This window comes from Cyprinus carpio, chromosome A8, assembly GCF_018340385.1.
Source record: "Cyprinus carpio isolate SPL01 chromosome A8, ASM1834038v1, whole genome shotgun sequence".
NCBI lineage: Eukaryota > Metazoa > Chordata > Actinopteri > Cypriniformes > Cyprinidae > Cyprinus > Cyprinus carpio.
In genome coordinates, this window is record NC_056579.1 from 12314754 (window position 1) to 12335226 (window position 20473).

General features: G+C 37.3%; 2 protein-coding genes across 3 annotated transcripts; one reads left to right on the forward strand and one right to left on the reverse strand.

The window, feature by feature from the left end:
* Positions 1–912: 912 nt before the first annotated feature.
* LOC109072378 (ataxin-7-like protein 2) lies at positions 913–7972 on the forward strand. Its single transcript, XM_042762265.1, has 10 exons — positions 913–1093; positions 2578–2646; positions 2718–3027; positions 3114–3286; positions 4068–4150; positions 4264–4475; positions 4577–4736; positions 4921–5042; positions 5724–6480; positions 7690–7972. Exons 1-10 carry the CDS (start codon positions 940–942, stop codon positions 7705–7707), a joined length of 2058 nt encoding a protein of 685 aa, XP_042618199.1. The 5' UTR covers positions 913–939; the 3' UTR covers positions 7708–7972.
* Positions 7973–9941: 1969 nt separating this feature from the next.
* Positions 9942–15471, reverse strand: LOC109072379 (amphoterin-induced protein 1). 2 transcript variants are annotated; one of them, XM_042762266.1, is made up of 2 exons: positions 15364–15471; positions 9942–13854 (listed from the first exon to the last, which is right to left on the reverse strand). In XM_042762266.1, the coding sequence occupies exon 2, from the start codon at positions 13758–13760 to the stop codon at positions 12249–12251; it is 1512 nt and encodes a 503-aa protein (XP_042618200.1). In that variant the 5' UTR covers positions 13761–13854; positions 15364–15471; the 3' UTR covers positions 9942–12248. The 2 variants fall into 2 exon arrangements, with proteins under 2 accessions (XP_042618200.1, XP_018944176.1); XM_019088631.2 differs by having other exon boundaries at positions 15237–15406.
* Between the last annotated feature and the right edge of the window lie 5002 nt (positions 15472–20473).

Here is a 20473-nt window from a genome sequence, read left to right on the forward strand (position 1 = left end):
CACGTTCACAGACTGGACGATTTGTTCACGAATCTAAGTAAATCGATCCTAGCGGATCTCAGCTCCAGTCTTCTGATGAATCGGACATTTCCTTCACCATGTTGATAGTAAATACGTTTGGAGTGAACTGAGAAGAATAGGTTACTTAAGGCAAGACATTATAGGCAAAACCATTGTTTTTTTTATTGTTTGGTCCATTTTTGACATTTTCGGATATTTTGCTTCTATAACATGCCTTCTTTTAGAGCAGCGGCAAAAGAACATCCAAAACAAGCGGTTTCTCTCTCTCTCTTTCAAAATGAGGGTTTATTTTTGACTGAGCCAAATCTCCACTTTAGTAGCACTTACACCAAACATTCCAGTTTTATTCCTATCTATATTTTGGAGGTATTTACAAAAGGATATTTTTAATTTCTAACAAGCAAAGTGAATTTGTTTGTCTGTATTTTATGAATATGCAGTGATAGAAAGATATAGGCTTACCAAATCCCCCTCTTAAAAAAAAAGTCTAATAGCAAAATGAAACAAATTTTAAATCCAGCTTTATAGAGGAACCCATGGCTGGAATAGACTCAAAAAATATATATAAAAAGACATTGTGATTTCTCAAATAAATTATTGAAAAAAAATAAATAAAAATGTTTGTGATCAAAGCAAAATTGTGAAGATTTATCAGGATTATAGGTTTAAAATATTGTATTTATGTGTTAATTTTTTCAGCTTCCATCGACCTGCCCTGGGGCTACATGAAAATTAGCCACCCTGGCTAAATCTGGCACATTTTTCATTGATTTTATGTATTATTAATGTGTATTATCCCTGATTAAACCATCTCTGTGGGTGAACCGGTTCTTTGGAACGAACATTTCAAAAGAATCGATTCGAACAATTGAGTCGGACCACCCATCGCTAGAAGGTAATCCGTCGTGACCGCGCAAGATGACGTCGCAATGCGCTCCCGTCGTGATGGTGGCGGATCGTGCACGCGCTAAAACGGCAATGGCTGCCCTAGATCGGCGGATCTCCATCCTTGACTTTGTAGGGCAAAGCTGGACCGCTTGGATCGACAAAGCGAACGTATCCACGTCGGACGGTGAGTAAAATAATGTCGAGCCCTCGATACTTTCGGTTGTAATCACATCGAGCGAGCACAGGAAATGGATCGGTTTGAAAAGAGCAAACCCCGGCCACCACGACCCAAACAAAGGCCCCGCCGGGTCCTAGCGCCGCATGGGTTACAATCCGACACACTGTACTTTCGGAAAATCTCCCAGGTCCTAGCGCTCCTTTTAGCTTATGAATATTCTCTTTACTAAAATGTACTGTATTGGAAATGAGTTTGTAATGTGCCTGAACTCATTATGTTCGTTGTCGTGTTGCTTACAGTTTTAAAGCCAAAAGATGCGGCTCACTTTAGGTGATCTGACAGACAGCGCGACGGGAAGTGAAGGTGGAGACGAGTCTCTGGCCACACAACTATAAGATAAATAAGCCTCTTAATCCATTTACCCACTCATGTGTTCATAATGGTTCTAGTCATCGTGAGAACATTTCATTATTATCAGATTATCATGTGGTGACAGCATTATGAAACGCTGGGTTGATATTTCCCTTTGCAACAGCCAGTAATCAAGAGGCATCTTCACATCAAACTGCCCTTTCCTGACTTTTCTTTACATTACATCTTTATATAGCACACTGAGTCGGTCTCTCTCCAGCTATCTTACTTATCAACTGATTAATTATAAGAACTGCATTTCTCATGTATGTAGTTCATGTAATACAGGGAATTATCCAAATTAATGAAGGCAGTGAGCTGTGGCCATTAGAAGTGGGAACATCGCTTTGACGTTTGATGTTATGTCTAAAGCAGTTCTCAACTGGGGGGCCACGGCAACTTGACATCAACCACCGTCACAGCTGTACAGACCATCCTGGAAGTCCAGTACACCACTTTAAGATGTTAGAACTAGAGCTAAACATGACTTAAAATCAATTACAAATAATGTTGTGTTAAAATAGAAAAATAATAATTTAATTGCTTAAAAACTGCTGAAAAATATGCAGGCCTACAACATGTAAAAGGACGTCACATTTGTGGTTAAAATTCATCAGTAAACGTTCTCTTTTTTTAGTGTAGAGGTCTTTGGCAACTAATTTTTCCATCCTACTCATCAATGTGGGTTTCATTTCACACCTACTACCTCCTAGTTTGCCTTGGTCAACCTCTATACACAGTAAACATATAGTTTACAACGAGTATGTTCTTCCCAGGGTTATTTTAGTATGATACATATAACAGTATAGTATATAGTAATAGTAGTCTGAATTACAGAACATAAATTTTCACCTAATTTTACTAAGCTATACATAGACCCTGTGCAGCAAAGAAAAAAGAAAAGCTTTTTCACTTGTTCCCTATACAGATTCTGATCTATTAAAGAATATATAGTTCAATTAATTGCAGTTAGTAGTTTTTAATGTATGGACACTTGAAAGGAGTTTCAGTATAAATGGACTTTGCTTTGTGTTTCATTTCCTGTTTTGATGGTCTGTTTGTTTCACTGCCTCTTTTAGGGTCCTCTCTGGAAGAGTGCAGCAAAAATGTGAAGAAACGGATGGAAACCATGACTTTTAAGAAAGGAGGTGAGGAGGCGTTTGTTAGGCTTGTGATTTATAGATTGCCACACATAAAAACATTTTTCTTGCCGTCACAGACATGTCGATATATGGCCACTGCCCAGCACATGATGACTTCTTCCTGGTGGTGTGCAGCCACTGTGGGCAGGTGGTGAAGCCACAGGCGTTTGAGAAACATTGTGAGCGTCGTCATGGCCTCTTTAGCAAACTTTATGACACGCCATCCAACTGCTCTCCCGACCGACCCCAACAGGGGAGACCCCCTTCCCAATGTGGAAGCCTTTGTGAGAATCAAGACAGCAGGCACCGGGGGGCTGGACCCCAAAGAGTACCACCACTTCATTCTTCCCACCAGACACATTCCAAACCACAGAGTGAAGGACCCAGGTGAGGAGGAGTGAAGTGCAGTTTAACTGGATCTTACGTGTCCACTGTTTATTCCAGTGTTGTTTCATTCCAGTGTTGTTTTCCAGTCTACAGCAGGTGGATAAAGTTTCCCATGAAACCCCTCCAACACCTCTACATTTGCCCACGCCACCAAAAAAAGCAGCTCCATCTGCCGAGAAAACAATTCAGAAGAGTTTGGACCCACACAATCACCCGCACGGACCAAGAACACACAGCAGAACCTACAAGAAAGTCCTTAGTAAGTCTCTGATGCAACTCATAATGGGAAACAAAAAATCTTCTTGTGTCTTTGAGCTTGTTAGTATTTCTGACATTCTGTACATTAACATGGATGGTTTTTCAAATATTCATGATTTTGCTGGCAGGCAGTCTAAAATTAATCTTAAAATGAATTTTAAATCCACTTTTTATTTGACCATTTTTAAAAGTCTGTCACTAGTGTTAGTCTTGTGAATCTGTTCAAATGATCCGTTTAAATGAATCCATTTAAAGAACTCCATTTAAATTGATTAAGAAAATGTCATTTGTTTCTTTGATGTCAGAGCTGAATTTTCAGCATCATTACTCCAGTCTTCAGTGTCACATGATCCTTCAGAAATCATTCTAATAAGCTGATTTGCTGCTCAAGAAACATTTCTTATAATTATCAATGTTGAAAAACAGTTGTGCTTCCTCATATTTTTGTGGAAACCATGAAACGTTTTATTCAGCACTCTTTGATGAATAGAAAGTAAAAGTTGTAAGTGTTTATTTGAAATGGAAATCGTTTGTAACATTATAACTGTACTGTTTATAACTTGTATTTTTACTGTAATTTTTTAATTTAATGTGCAAAGTAATAATTTATTTTGTGGTAATGTTTGAATGTTACTATGCATTAATATATTAATGCATTTAATAAAAACCTTTTTTTTAAAAAAAAACTGCAAAAAAACTACTGTATTTTATTTTTTCCATAAACATTTTGAATCTACTTGGCTACAGTTTGTGAAGTGTTGAAACCAATTTGTTTATTTCAGAGAAAGAATGTGACTTGGACAAGCACTGTGGGGTGATGGATCCTGAGAGAAAGAAACTGTGCACCAGACTGCTGACTTGTAATGTGAGCATATAGTTAATATACAGAGACAAGTACACCTGCATATAAATTTGAGTGATTTTGGACAGAAGTGTTAAACTCTTGCTGGCGTTTCTATATTATCTCCTCTGCTGCAGATTCATTCCATCCATCAGCGCCGGCAGGTGGTAGGGAGGCGGAAACCTTTTGACCAGCTTGTAATGGAGCTGAAGATGAGCTCAAAGCCTCGAGAGCGCCCCCCTTTGCCCAGAGAAGTTCCAGATGGAGGCTCTGCCCACCATGAGACCACTGCATCTCAGATTGGGCCTCGGCACTACAAATGCCAAATAACCAACTCTTCTGTTCTCAGGTCTATAGTTCTGCATTCTGTGATTTAAATAATGGAGACAGATACTTTCAAGCTTGTTTAATACTTGGACAGGACATTTATCTGAATGTGTGTGTTTACAGGTCCATGAATCCATCAGAGGGTGTTGTAGAGATGAAGGAGGAGGTGACGCGCTCTGAAGAGCCTCTCTCAGTCAGTCTCTCCAGTGAGGAGAGTGACGGGGAGAACTGTGAGGACTTCACTCATTTACCAGCAAGCACCTTGCACCCTAAACCCCTTGGTGTAAGTATTTTTCTTCATATTCAAATTTAAGCACTTTTAAACTAAGAAGTGCTAAAAATCCCTAAAAAAAATAATATATGATAATGTTCATAACCAAAGTTACAAAAAAGACAGTTTCAGGAAATAATATTCCATTTGTAGTAAAATTAACCCTTGTTTGTCTCCTCTCTCACGTTCTACCCAGCTTTGCACCTTCGGGGCACGTGTTCTTGGCCGTAGTGTGTTAGCGTTTGACCGAAGGTTGCTCCACCTGCGGTCAGCTTTCAGTGTCATGATGGAGCAGCACCTCAGCACTTATCTATGGAAGTAAGATATTTTACATCAAGCTGATGATCTTTTGACATTCACAAAGATTATTTAGTGTGTTTTCAACATTTAGCTGATTGAATAAATGCAATGGGCTCCAGAAATCTGAGACCATTATTACCTTTTCCATTATTTAATGCAATTATTATTATTTTTTTTTTTACAAATATGATCAGCATAACAAATAAAGTAAGCAAATACTTATTGTAGTATTTATTAATATTTAGAATTAGCTTTTGAATTTGAATTTTTATATTTTTAGTTTAAGTTTTAGTAATCTGATTATTTTAATATTTCCATATAACTTTTATTTATTTTATTTGAGTTTAATTGTATTACTTCAAATTATTTCAGTTAGTTTTCATGTCAGCATTTCTACTTTTCGATTGTTTTTTTTATCTGTTTGTGTTTTATGTGTTTTATGTGTTTTCATTTTTCATTACAAATATATTATCAGTATAACAAATTGATAAAAAAAAAATCGAAAAATTAATTTTCAGATTTGTTTAATATTTAATTAATATGTTACTATTGTTAAACACTAATAATAATAATAATTTTTATATTAATTTATTTGCTTTAATTTCTTTAATTACAAAATGGGTTGTTTTTAAATGTATTTGTGCAAGAATGGATTTGCCTGTGAATTTTGTTTGTTGTAAGTATATCTTATGTCTGTAGGAAAATCCCTCAGGTGTCAGAACTATGCTCTCATCAACCCCTAGTCACCACAAACACCTACACTTCCCATGATGCCACACGCAGCTCAGTACCCATCCGCAGCGCCTCTACTCTCAGGACAAGCATCTCAGGACAATCAGAGCCAACTAACCTAACAGCTGCCTCCAAACTACCAACGAAAGCCCAGATGAACTCAGGCCCCGCTCGGCCCCGTAACCCTGCAGGTCACACCAGCAGACAGGCTTTGCAAGTGGGTTTCAGGGAGCTTCAGGAGAGTCCCACAGCCAGTAAACGGCGGAAATCTCCCAAAAAGGACAAGGACTCACCTGGACAGTCCAAAATCCTTTTTCTCCCCCAGCACAAAGACCATCAGTCCTCCTTGAACAGAACTATGGTTTCTTCAGCACATGGCCCATTTAATGGCGCACACTCACCTGCCAGCAGAACACACCACCAACCTGAAAGGAAGGTGCTGATTAAGCAAAGCCCCGCCCACATCTCCCCCTCTCCCTCCCCAGAGTCAGATAAGGGAGGGGCCTCAGGGCTCAATCAAAGTGCTGTTGGGTACGAACATAAAGGGCCTGGCAGGAAACGTAAGACCAGCGATGCCTCTCTCCTCAAAAACACTTCATGTGCCCCTAAATCCAATATCCTTTCCTCGTTCTCCCAAACTCACTCCAGCCCGGTGTCATGGGGTGGGGATGGCAGACCAGCATCAACCTCCCATTGTCTGCCAAAGAAACTAGGTGCACAGAAGGTTTGTTTAACACTTTATCAGTAGTTTAACTGAAGATGCATTAAGTATTTGTTTTTTGTTGCATTGGCCAGTATGTTGTCTTGGACTTTTAGTGACATTATCATTGATCAACTCTCTCAGTATGTCTCAATTTTATCAGAAATATGGAGAAATATACTTCTCTAGTATTTCTTCAGTGTTTAATAGCTCATACGAATCTAATTTAATATATAATTTAGATGAAATCTAATATAAATAAGTATCTCTCATTATATTAGTGGGTCCCTTTGATGTCCATAAATATGAATCATATAAAAAAATATGGTAGTTAATTTAAAATTGTATTATTATAAATACTATAGTATTTATTAATATTTTGAATTGGGTTTTATTTTTTAATGATCAGTTTTCATTTTAAATTTAGCTTAAGTTTTAGTCATTTTGTTATGTGCTTATTAGTTTTTGCTAAATATTTCTATATAGGTTTATTTTTATTTTCAGTTCTAGTATTTTTAGTACTTAAACTTATTTCAGTCAGTTTTCAAGGCAAGTTTTTTTTACATTAAAATTTGAAATCTAATATTTATGTTTCTGAAAACATTTTTTTTTTGTTTCTGAATGTATTTAATACATTTAAAGCATACTTTAAACAGCATTTTATAATCTTTTGTAAATGATAAATAAAATGTAAATGATTGGTTTAATTTCTATATTATAATAATTTTTGTACATGAAGTGAAAAACTGAAGAAATAGTGGCCAGTAACAGTATCTAAAACTATACATTTTCCTTTACAAAATCAAATTCTTTTTCCTAACTTTGTTTGTTGATTTTTTTTTTTTTTAACTACCCAAATTAAATGGCTTTTAGGCTATATGGTTCATCTAATGTGAGTGCTTTTAAAATGTGGCATGATTTTAAAAGTCCTATTGATTTCATTAGGCGTAAAACTCTTTAATGATGGAAATACCGAGTGCACCTTTAAGTGCTGGTGGTGTGCATTTTTAAGTGATGTATTAAAGTTGTTATTGAAGAAAACTGGCAAAGCTTACTTTTTAAACACTTCAAAGATAAAAATACACAGTGTTAGATAGAACAACAAGTATAGGGAGTCACAGATTGATAGTCTGTTAAGATGAATCATCAAGGTTTAATTCAGCACAGTGGTTGAGTCTCAGCTCTGATTTTATATCCTTTTCCTGACCATCTGCTCTTCTTTTCTCCTAACAGCCAAAGCCTCTTCACTGAGGGAGTGTGCCCTAAACCTCCAGAAGCACAGGTTTACTGCCATGTATTTGCCACAGACTTTATGCACAGGATGGTGAAAGTGTTTGAGGTTCACTGTAGGAGGACGTATCTGTGTGTGTGTGTGTTTTATATACTGGATGTCTATGTGAATGAATATATTTGTGAATGACCTGCAAAATGAATATAGAAATACCTCAAGACCTTCCATATGCTGCTAAACTGACCATCAAATAATGTACTCTGAAATAAATATGCCAACATTTTCTGTTGTCTTGCTTTTTATGAATTAAGCTGTCATCTCACCACTAGATGACACTAAAAAGCTAGATACCTCCATTATATTCAGACAGGTCAAAGGGTCATTTTTTATTTGTTGTGCTGGATGATAGAACAGGGGTGTCGTACTTCAGCATGGATAGTGGCACAGTTAAGTTTACAGATGTTATTGTAGAAAGAACCTAGTGAGTGCAGCTTTTAAAGACTATTTTGGGTCTGCATTTGTGGCACGTGGTCAGTTTAACAGAAAATAATTTCATCTCCTCCCTCAGGGCAAGTATTTAATTTAGACTAGTCCATTAAAATAACCATAGCAATAATTAATCTCCTGTATATCTTTAAATATAGCTGATCCCTTATTAAAGTGCTCATTTCAAAGGTTCTGTATATAATAATATGGTTATTGTGGAAACTAATGGTTCATGCAACTACAAGTTGCTTTAGATAAATAGTGTCAGCTAAATGTAAACTAACACTTTTCTGTATATTTGATTGGACAGAAAGCATAAAAAAACAGTCAGAAACAGTCAATTTAATTTTTTTATTCACTTTAATATTATTGATAAATAATACTTCTCATAGGTAAACTTCCATGTGGGAGGATCAGTTTCTGGAATATCCTCAAGCAGTCCGTTTCACTCTAGGACAGGGGTCCGCAACACCCGGCACTCATCAGTCTTATTTTTGACATTCAGACTAAATAAACTTTTACAGTAAGGCCTCTAGCTTTAATACTGGACCTGACAACATTTCTATTCTTGCTTCCGGACACTAGTAATGATGGCTAAGACTTTAGATCTCAAACCATTTAGGGTTCACACAGTTTTTTAGCAGCATGTATGTATATCAGGATGCTTGCTTACTAAGAATTGGTACAGCTATATTTGCATTATTGAGATTCTAGCAGATTTTTATTCATCTACTTCTGTTTTTATGTTTTTTTTTGTGTGTGTACTCAAATCTAGAAGTACTAGACTTAGTCACAACTAACTATCAAATGCTGTTGATATCGTTACTTATTTTGAATTCTCTTAATCTAGATTTATAAGATTATAAATGTTAGTAAAAAAAACAGAAGGGACTTGATCTAGTCTCTAGTAGCCTACCACATACCTTTAGCACCAAATTTTTAAGGCCGTTCATATAAAAAATGATAACTAACAATAAATATATTACGTCCACATCAACAAAATGTTATGATTATTATATTCGGTATACACTGTAGTTATGTCATTTGCCCCTTTAAATGCTCAAGTTTTTCAAAGTGGGAAAAAGTGAAATTCTAACCATATCGTTTCTCTGTGCTATTATAGTTAAAGTTGAGGTTTGGACTCCACTATTCTCAAAGAATTATAGTGATTATTACAGCTTTCTAGTTATTATTATAGTAATTGTCCTTGTTGTGAACGGGCCTTTAAATTGGTACTAAAGCTAATATAGGACAGTTTTGAGACTTCACATTTGCACAAGTGCTTCTAATGTTGCCTATTTTGACATTCTGAGAGGCTGCAAGTCAACATGTAATCAAAATAACTTGCTCTATTTCTGAAATATATATATATACACATATATGGATATTGGGTATGTGAACCAATAGCCAGAGCTATTCAGGCATTTTATTCATCAAACTTGCATTCAGTCTGGCTCCATTCTGGGTTTTAATGCTCACTTTTCCCAATCCAATCAATTTCCCACCCAAAACTTTTTTTTTCTTGTTGAATATCATGTTTCACTCAGATATACATCTGATGAAAAAAGTAAAATGGGCTGTGAACGCCAATTTACGTTAACTTGAAGTTGAATTTTCTAATTAATGCAACAGAGTTTTAGACTTAGATACAGTCTGTGATGCTTCTTGAGATTCCATTTAGTGACATAAAAAACCCCCCTTAATTTATGTGCCTAAATAACATAATAGACAAATAGATGATCAGATTTCAATATACATTACAGAGAAAGACCTTTACAGTCAGTGTTATTAAAACAGGTTTACCAATATCCTATAGTCACAAGTTGAATCTAGACAACTGTATAAGAACAACAATACACAGAAGAACAAGGAATTAATTCAGACTCTTTGGAACCTCAACGGGAAAAAAGCTACCTAAAATGACACGATCTCATAAACACTGTAAAAACAAACACTGTTTGCACAAACAAAAGCACTGGTGTACTGTTAAATGCTGAGTAATGAACAGTGTTCTTTCACAAGAACTCTGCTCGCAGCAAAATAGCCAAGGACACACAGTTCAGAAGAACACACACAACAGGGGTGAAAAACTGCTGGATGTGGTTTAGGGGGAGTATTTGGCTTTTCTGTCTCTTTGTGAACCACAGAGATCTCAGGCCTCCTCCCACAGCACTCGTGATGGTAAGGCCTTTTCCTCCCCTCCACACTAATTTTGGATTGCAGCTGGAGAGACGTGTAAGAGACCATGACTGCAGTCTGCCATAGCTGCTATTATCTGTCATTCCCTCTCCCTGAGATAATACTGTTTGTGAGTTCATCCACCTATCAAACATTTAATAGCTTCACCCACTCCCTCGCTCGCAAAACAGGATGTAATTACGATGTTACTAGGGAAAGAGGCTGGAGGAAACTAAAATTGCTCCCGCTGATCCCAACCAGACCCCGTTGTAAATATGTGGTTATGGTTAACATGTGAGATGATTCCGATTTCTTTTCGGGAACAGAAGAATGGAAGTGCCATTCTCAGTATTAAGGGTTCTATTGACGGCTATTTTGCATTGCACGGGACGTTCTAAATCCACCTATGGTTTTCTAACATCATTGACTGGTGTTCTAGAACAGTCCACCAGGACAATGTTGATATCTGCTTGGAATGGATCTAGTCACATCTTCCTTGAGCACAGCCAACAAGCTTTACGCATTATATTATGATTCATAGCAGTCTCTTTAAGTTCCTATGCCATTGTATATGCAAATATAATATTGGTCTTTGAGAGATCACTGCTGTATGCCTGTAGTAATAATTTAGAATACCAGAACATGAGGGGAATTCGGCTAATCATTCAAACTTCATACTTGATTTTTAATTCATTCAGAAAATGTTTAAATTAAAATTGGTTAGAGGTTAAAAAATAATTAAAAAAATCCCTGATGAAGGTTACCTCCGTGCTTTAAGGGCTTGAAAAAATGACATCCATTCTGACAATGAATGAGTCAGCACTGACTCCAGCCACCACAAGTGCAGATGAACACAGGGTGAGAAGAGGTCTGAGTATCCGAAACTGTTTTAGCTGTTGAATCCAAGCTCAAATCATCATTGCTTTAAAGATGAGAGCGCAGGCAGATAGGACATGTCATTCTATTAAAAGATTGCATTAGCATTTTGGTTATATGTCACTCCCTGGTTGTCATGACAGATGAGCTCAAGCGGCTGAAATGCATGTGTTCTGCATTTTTTATGCGAAGGGTAATACATTGAAAAACTGCTGTATTTAAATATAGTTTCATATAAATGGAACTGTGTAAGTTCTTACAGTTTTGTTTTATATTGATATCCAATATTAAAACTTATAAATTGCTGATGAAATTGAACTTAAAGAGTCTAGATTCAAACAGCCATTTGAGTTTTACCAGGACATTATTTTCTCCATTGCTATATAAAGGTGGAGGAAGTTTCATGTAAGTGACCATTTAATGCTGTTTACTCTTTGAATTTCATTCAAAACAACTTCTAATGTTGCATAAAAAAACAGATACTTTTCCATCATTTTCCTGTGACTACTCTCAAATGCTGTTGTGCATTGCTTTCCTCTGCAGTGACCAACTGCATATGGCTTCACATAAAGTGGTAAGGTTGGTCAGTTAGTATAAAATATGGTAAATATGATTAGCTACAAGGGCTTCATTCAATGCTATATTCTTAACATTAGCAGTTTGCAAAGCTCATGCTTATGATGTGATTATATAGAGGATGTATTAATGTTCTAATGTCTGTCAACCTAGCTTCCTAGCTTGATCACTGAGAAATCGCAAAATGCATTGTTGTTCACCCAGACTACCTCTAGTCATACTTAGTGGGCTTAAACTCACAGGAACATCTAAACACTCCAAGTTTAGATTCCATTAATATGGCAAGACCTTTTCACAGTATATACTTAATTGCTACAGGTTAAAATGCTGGAAAGGTTTTGCAAAAACAGCCAAAGACTGAGGATGGCAAACTGTGTACTTTAGTCTCTTTATCCGAGAAAGCCACAACAAAGAACTGTCTCTAGCCAAAAATACACATCCTCCCTCAGACTACAATGGGAGTATCAGAAAAGACCGAACTAATCGAGGCTGCCACTGATTTCTTCCGCTTTCCTTTTCCCTTCATGGCCTCCTCATCCACTTCTTCCTCTCCGTTAGGATTGACCTTTCCGTTCTGTCCCTGCAGGTCCTTGGGGTCTATGAAGGCCACATGCCTGCTGAAATCTGCTTTGGTTGCCATATCCTCGTGCGTCGGGGTGGCGCTGAGCATGGAGGAGTGGATGCTGTCTTCATGATGGTTCTTTTTGCCCTGGTCGGGACAGCAGAAGCAGCGACAGGGCGTCAGGTACAGATAGATAAGAACCAGGACCACGCTGGCCAAGCAGCCCACCAAAGTGGTGTAAGCTGTGTTGAGGGTCTCACTGTTGGCATTGAGGGTGAAGTTGTGGACTTTGACCACCACATAGAGTGTTTCGTTGAGGTATTCACTCACGGCAAAGCAAGTGTACACACCTGAGTCCTCAGGTTGTATCGATTTTATCTCAAGGTTGCCATCTTTCAGAGACACAATGCTCTGGTTATTGTAAGGAGACACCACAATGTTTCCAGGTAGCATCCAAGTCTTGGTCATGTTCCGATGTCTGGTATCACAGCTGAGGGTGAGCGTCTGCTCCAAATAAGCTTCTTGGTCAGTTTCTTTAAACGTGCTGCAGTTCATATGAGTGCTGAGATCGTACAAACGCAGCACCCGTTTATCCGGGCCGGGATGCACGCAGGTGTGGTCATCCTTGAAGTCCACAGCTGAATTGAGCCGTCTGATATACCAATGAGTCATCAAACTGTACAGCTCGCAGTCGCAGATGAGGGTGTTGTTGTGGAAATACAGCCCGTTCTTGATCCAGGCTGGCAGTGCCTGGAGGTCTTGAATGGGGAGAACTTTGATCCGATTGGAAGAAAAGTCCAACAGGCTCAGCTTGTCCAGTCGGTTCTTGTCCTTGAGGAGCTCCAGGGGGAAGCGGGACACCTGGTTCTGGCTCAGGTAGAGCTTCTGCAGGCTGTTGAGGCCTGAGAAGGCTGTTCGGTCGATCTGCGAGATGTGGTTGTTGTAGAGCAGAAGTACCTCCAGATGTATCAGTGGCTCGAAAATAAACTCGTCCAGCTGTCGCAGGTTATTCGATGACAGATCCAAGTAGCGCAATTGCTTTACGAAAATGAACGCCTCAGAAGAGATGAACGACAAACCGTTGTGGCTGAGCAAGAGGTTGTGGAGGTTGGGAAGTTTGTGCTTGGTCCATTGTGCGCGAAGTCCAGTTATCTCGTTAAAACTAATGTCAAGCACAGCTGTGTAGTTGGGCAAGTCGGATGGAACCATCGTCAAGTTCATCTTGGAGCAGCTGACGATGTTGCTGGCGCATATGCACATTTTGTGACAATTCAGCGTCGATCCTCGGGACCTGGGGATCAGTGCAAGAATAAAGGACAAGCAGACAGCCCACCTAATGCACCACTTTATGGAAGGGCGCATTTCTGACACGCAGTTAAAATGTAGATGTAGCATAAGTCATAGAATCTTCTTCAGTAATGTGGCTGTGTAAATCCTTTCCACACTGTTTGGAGGAACAGCTTGTGGGACTGATGACACAAATTTAGAGCTACAAGACAAAAAGAAACAAAAGTGATTTATTTTTATGTACTGTTTTTGGAAACAAATTGTTAACCTGTTTAGACCCATTGTCCATTTTTTTTTTTAAATTTAGTAATCAAATCACTGAATTGCTAAAGAGTAAATGCTTAATTCATTGCTGCTTTTTGACAAAATATTTTTATTTTAAAACTGTAGCCTGTGACCTGGAAGAAAATTATGACATAATTCTAACTATTATAATTACATTTTTGTTATATTTAAATTGAGTCAAATTATCTGCAAACCATACCTAATAAAAGTTATTAAATGTATATTTTGTTTTCATGGCCATTTGCCTGTAAGTGTACATACTTGGCTATATAAATTATATTCATTAGTTCATCTTACACTGATCAAATAGAATATAACCTGAACCCCCATTCAGAACAATCATTAAAAACATCCCACTTTTTGACTCTGTGGCCAAGTTTATGGATGGTAAAAACTGTTTTAGAACATGTTAGATTGTAAAAGCAGACAGAGCGTCTTGGATCAGCAATAAACCAGCTACCATCTGGTCAAAAGGTTGTCAAACATGGTAGCTGGTCAACGAGCTTATGCTAAATAATGACCATCAACTACAAGCCATCGTGGATTTCCAACAAGGTTTTTAAGTAGAAATAAATCACGGTCATGTTTTGTATTTCCTTGGAACATAATTCGGGTCTGAACGGGTTAAAGTAACATGAATGAATGTGAAAACAGTATTGTCCGGACAAGCGCGCGCTCAACGCGCACAACCTTATGCATGCGCATGGGTTTACAAACAAGCTCTGACCTATTCATTCAGACAGGAGAACGTGGCCCACATGGCGGTACCTAAATGTATAACAGCAATATGTTTTATTCTTTATTTTATTTATGTATTTTTGTTATCATGCCAATGAAAAAAAAGCTAATTTGCGCGCCGATCAAAACTCATTGTAAGTGTTAAGATCTCTGTGTTATGGCCTCTACGGACTCAACATGGTGTAGCATTGCACCATTTACCGTATGCATGCAGTAATCCATGAATTTAATGGGATAAAATTACACAGTCCCAAAAATCGCATTAATATATTACCTGCAATATACTGTTGTGCCTAAACATGTAATTTCAAAATACAACATTGTCTCTTTTCATCAATTTCACATCACAGCAGTGTGACACGTCTTTCCTATTTAAAGAAAAGAAAAACGGAAACGACGAGGAAGAGGTGTAGACGTGCAGTCTTCAGAGAGACTGAAAATAAAACGTTTCCAGCACGAGCGCAGAGCGACAAATGATGGCAGACACACCGATAGAGCTTAACACAGGCAAGAATAACATTACGTAAAGAAATAGACTCAACGCCATATCTCAGTACAAACCTTGAGATGTATAAACATAGAGACACATTAATCCCTTTATAAAGTCCATTTCCTAAGCAGCGCCAGAGCTTTTCTATGATGCAGTGTGACTGAACGTATGTAAATAAGCCCGCCGCAGCGCGCACACCTCTGATCAGCAGCAGCAGCATCTCTTCATGGGCGCATGAGCAGACTTGAACACACACACACACACACACACACACACACACACACACACACACACACACACACACACACACACACACAGTCAACGGTTCCTACTGGAGCACTTGAGTCTGTGTCCGCATAGGCAAAGCATCCGTGAAGAGTTCCATTTTTCAGCCGTACTGGCGGCGTACTCTAGTTTTGATTTCCATTCTATTTCATTTGAACAATTTTTTTAAGCTGAGTATATTACTAAATAGGCTACTAACATAGTATTTTATAAAATAATTACACATCTATCTATCTATCTATCTATCTATCTATCTATCTATCTATCTATCTATCTATCTATCTATCTATCTATCTATCTATCTATCTATCTATCTATCTATCTATCTATCTATCTATTTTAGCTTATACTGTTAGGTGTATTTTAGAACATGATAGCTGGTTAACTGGCTAATGACCAGCTTATAACCGCTAAAGCATATAGTAAAGTAAATATCTGAATTTTCTGACAAGCATGAAGCAATTGCAGGGGAGGGGAATGATAATCGAATACATATTTCCTTTATGCTTTTATGTTTCATTTTATGTAACAGCTTTTTTTTAAACAACAGTTTTATCAGTTGAATCCATATGTTATGGTTACAGTAAGGTTCCATTAACATTAATTAATATATTGACTAACCTTAACGGTAACACTTTAGAATAGGGAACATATTTTTTAACTATATAACTTTTTAACTATATAGCTTAACCATATTTTAATAGTTAGTAAGGAAGTTGTTAAGTTTAGGTATGGGGAAGGATTAAGGGATCTAAAATACTGTCATACAGAATTAATATGGCATTAATATGTGCTTTGTACTAATAAACAGCTAATAAACTAATAAACAGCCAATATGCTAATAATATGTATGCTAATAAGCAACTAGTGAGAAGTGGTCCTTACAATAAAGTGTTAGCACATTTACCAACAATGAGCAATACATTTGTTAATGATAATAAAAATGCAACTTATCGTTGTTAGTCCATGTTAGCTCAAGTCAATTAAACAATATGAACAGATACAACTTTTAATTGTACTAATGTATAAGTAACATTAACTAATGTTAATGAATGGAACCTTGTTATAAAGTGCTATTGTAAAGAGTTATTTATGAAAAATTACCCAGAGCAATATACAATATTAGAGCCTTTAAACAGTAAATACATAATATGTAAGTAAAAGACACTTGTAACAAACATCAAGTAATAATTTCTCATGCAAGAGGGTAAGTGTAATTGAGAGTAGGTTACAGGCTGACACTGATGCTCCTGCAGGTTTGTTATTGCACTTCTTAAATATGTAATTGCATTAGGCTGGTCTTTAATTACTTGCCTTTCTCCTTTTGTCTCATTAAAATGTCCCTTAAAGCAACTTCCCATGAATAAAAGTCTCTGAATGCATCAACATGCTACCTAAAAATGCCAGTAAATAAATAATTCCACAACTTCCCAGAAAAAAGCCGCAGTGACTAATTTGCTAGACGCATTTTAGCTCTTCTGATACTGATATTTTAGCTCTACTGATACTGAGCCTGTCTTCACTGCTGACATGTTCTGTTTTAGTTGGTCTAAATTAATAGCATGACTCGGGTTGATTTGGAAGGTTATTGTGTTCATTTGGATGAGAGTGTGTTGGCTAAATTCATGTTCAATAGCCAGTGACACTGAAGACCTGTAAAATGGCATCAGGCTTTCCTTCTGTCATTCTTTTCTCTCTTTCAGATTCGCTCTCCAGCGGGAGCTTTTGAACTGTTCCAAATCTCAGAGCCAGAGAACAAAGGTGATCACAGTAGGTGGGCTGGAGATGTTGCAGAACTAAAGGATGAATCCATACAATCCTCAATAAATCAATCTCCCATTATCTAGAGCATCCAAAATGCACAAAGATCTTCTCATTTAAGGATTGTACAGTCTATGTTGATTATAACTGAAAGGAGGAGTTAGAATGATAAAGATAAAGGTTTTAATTGGCAGTGATGGTTCCATGAAGAACCTTTAAAATCCATGGAACCTTTCCATTGAACAAAAGGTTCTTTATAATGGAAAAAGTTTCTTAAGATTACTAAAATGTTCTTCAAACTAAGAAAAATAGTTCTTTAAAGAACTGTTCAAAGGTTTTTTTAGGAAACTAAAAAGGACTCTTCCATTGCATTGCTACAAAACCCCTCTTTCTGATCATGTCTGTGTTTTTCCATGTTCAGTCATCTTGTTTTGGACCGCATTGACTTTCATTACTGGGGGGGGGGATAATGCAACTTTAACATGTTTATGTACCCAAGACCAAGAACAAACAAACAAACAAACAAAATAGACAAAAAGACATCATGTCTATTAGCTGTTACTTGGGTCATAAAGACCAGGGTTGAGTTCAGGGGAAAACTGCCAGCAGAATACTTCTTAAATTATTATCATGGCTGAAGTGTGAACAACCAGCAAGATAAATTAGGATGTCAAACACAAACCATACATGGACATGGACTGATAGTAGCCACTTATGCAATTAAACCTGCTAGAAATTTAAAGGTGATACTGAACAGATCCATAAGGATCCAATCACGGTCATCCTCAGGCTCCAGATTGGACCTGAGTTTGAGCCTCCATCAGCCTCTTTATTAGCTCAGATGAACTGCAAAATTCTGTGTGTTTTTGCAGTCACTTTCTTGCGTAATTAACCATAGTAAAATATCTGGCAGACACCAGCAGTCCAGTGTGTTTGTGCTCAGAATCATTAATGTTCTATTGGACTCCTGCTCCTGCTGTGGAGCTAACAGTGTTGCCTGGCAACTGTTGTGGTTTTACATGAGCCGTGGCAGTTGGGTTACCCACCCTCTGATTGTTATTGGGATGTCTGCTTAGCTGGGATTTACCAGGGAGGAAGACAGATATAGTGAGTACGAGGCAGAAAGCAATAAAAAAATTATAAACATATATGAGAAAAAAACTGCTGTTGATATGGCAAGTCACAATATTGGATGCTCACTACTTGATTATAAAGAGAGGGATATTGTCTTTCCTTTTTTGTGCTTTACAACAATTACTCATCCCTCCAACACTAGCTTGCAATTCTAAATAGACAAATGGATCCCCCGTGTTGTCTCCACAATGGTAAACAGAGCTGTAGTCAATGTCATGCTCCACCTGGCTGATACATGCAGATGGTAAACACATTCTTTGGTCTCCTGCAGGTGCGTTTGATATCAGTTTTGGTATAAACACAGCAAAACTTGAGTTTGAAAGGATCAGTAAAAGAGATAAATGATGATTATTCCACATCTAAGTTCACATCACTAAAATCAAGTTTCAAATCTCACTCTATTTGCATTTTTTTCTTGTTTTAAGTAAACTAAAAACATGCTAGAACCTTGGCGGGGTAAAAAAGAAGTCTCTTATAATCACCAAAGCTGCATGTTTCTGATATACAATAGAAATACAGTTAGAAACAATATTGTTAAATATTATTACAATTAATAATGACATTTATTATATTTTAAATGTAATTTATTCCAGTGATTGCGAAGCTGAATTTTCAGAAGCCACATGATCCTACAGAAATCATTCTAATATGCCGAACAATGAGAAAAGTTCCTATTTGCCGACAGGAACATTTATCATTGTTATCAATGTTGAAAACAGTCGTGCTGCTTAAGATTTTTGTGGACAACATAAAACATTTTTCTCAGGATTTTTTGATGAATAAAAAGTTCAAATGTACAGCATTGTTAAGTAATTGAAACAGAAGTCTTTTGTGACATTATAAATGGTTGTGCATTCTAGACAAATTTCTGAAAATAAGGTCTTATTTTCTTAAACAATTTTCATTCTCAAGTAAATTTATCATGTTTTCAGGATGTCTATTAATCACTGGCATAATTTTTTGTTAAATGAGCTTGTTGCTTTTCAGCAAGTCGAGGCACAGCAACAACAATCAATGTAAAGTGAATAATGCATTACTCTTAAAATGCTGGTTATTTATAACATAATTAGACTAACAAGTGTAACAATAGAGGAGCAGGTGGTTTATTCATGGAGGCAGTTCCCCTTCTGCAGTATTTGCTTTCAGCTTCCAGGGGGAGAGTTCAGTCAATAAGCAGCTAAATGATCCAGAATTATGTTACTTCAGTGTATATCTGCAGGGATTTGGTCTTTCTTTAGTGGATTGATGGATTTAGAGCCTTTCATGCTCGTGGCTCTGCCAGCTTCTCAAAGAGGTCTTCGCTTAGGGCCTGTTTTACACATGATCTCTTAATCTGTGGCTTCATGATGGTTCTTAAAAACCATCTTAAAAACTTAAAAACCCAAAGAGCTGCTAATGCTTATGTGCACTCAAATATCCTAACACTTCCTCTTCATCTTCCTCAGTATTCTCTATGTATTGATGGCAAACTTCAATTACAATGATCTGAATGGCTTTTTGAGTTTGTGTTAAATAATCAATCCCAGGATGAATTTGTCAAAAAGAAACACATATGCAGCTACAACTTTTGCAGTTACATCATAATATTCCAAGGGTTAATGCAAAAGGGTACACCAACGATAATTCTGATTTTGCTCTTGTTTTCTGGATGAACAGCACTATGAGGGCTCATTAGTCAGCACAGACAGCAAGTCGCCCCCATCCTCAGCTAAAAAATTGGTCCAAACAGCTGGAGAGAATTTGAACCTGCTTTTTGGACCTAGCTGTTATCACTGGTAAGAGACTGTCCCTCTGTCTGAGTAGGCTGCTTCAAAGACACACTGCCAAATGATTTTTACTGAGAGAGGCACACTGCTAGACTTAGATCACTCTCCCACTCATCTGTTGTTCAGTCAGTAGTTGTGCTGCAAGCATATGTGAAAATAAACATTTCCCTTAATAAGTCTCAGGCTTACGTTCTCTAGGTCAGCAGAGAGAGCATATTTCTAAGCCAAAGCTGTTGTTTTTAGCTTTTTATGATAAATTATTGCACTGCAAGCCATTGCATTGTGGGCAGAGCTCCAACAGCACTTTGTGCGGTCTAAGATCAAATCCTAATCCAAATAGGATTTTTCCATTGGCTTTTAGA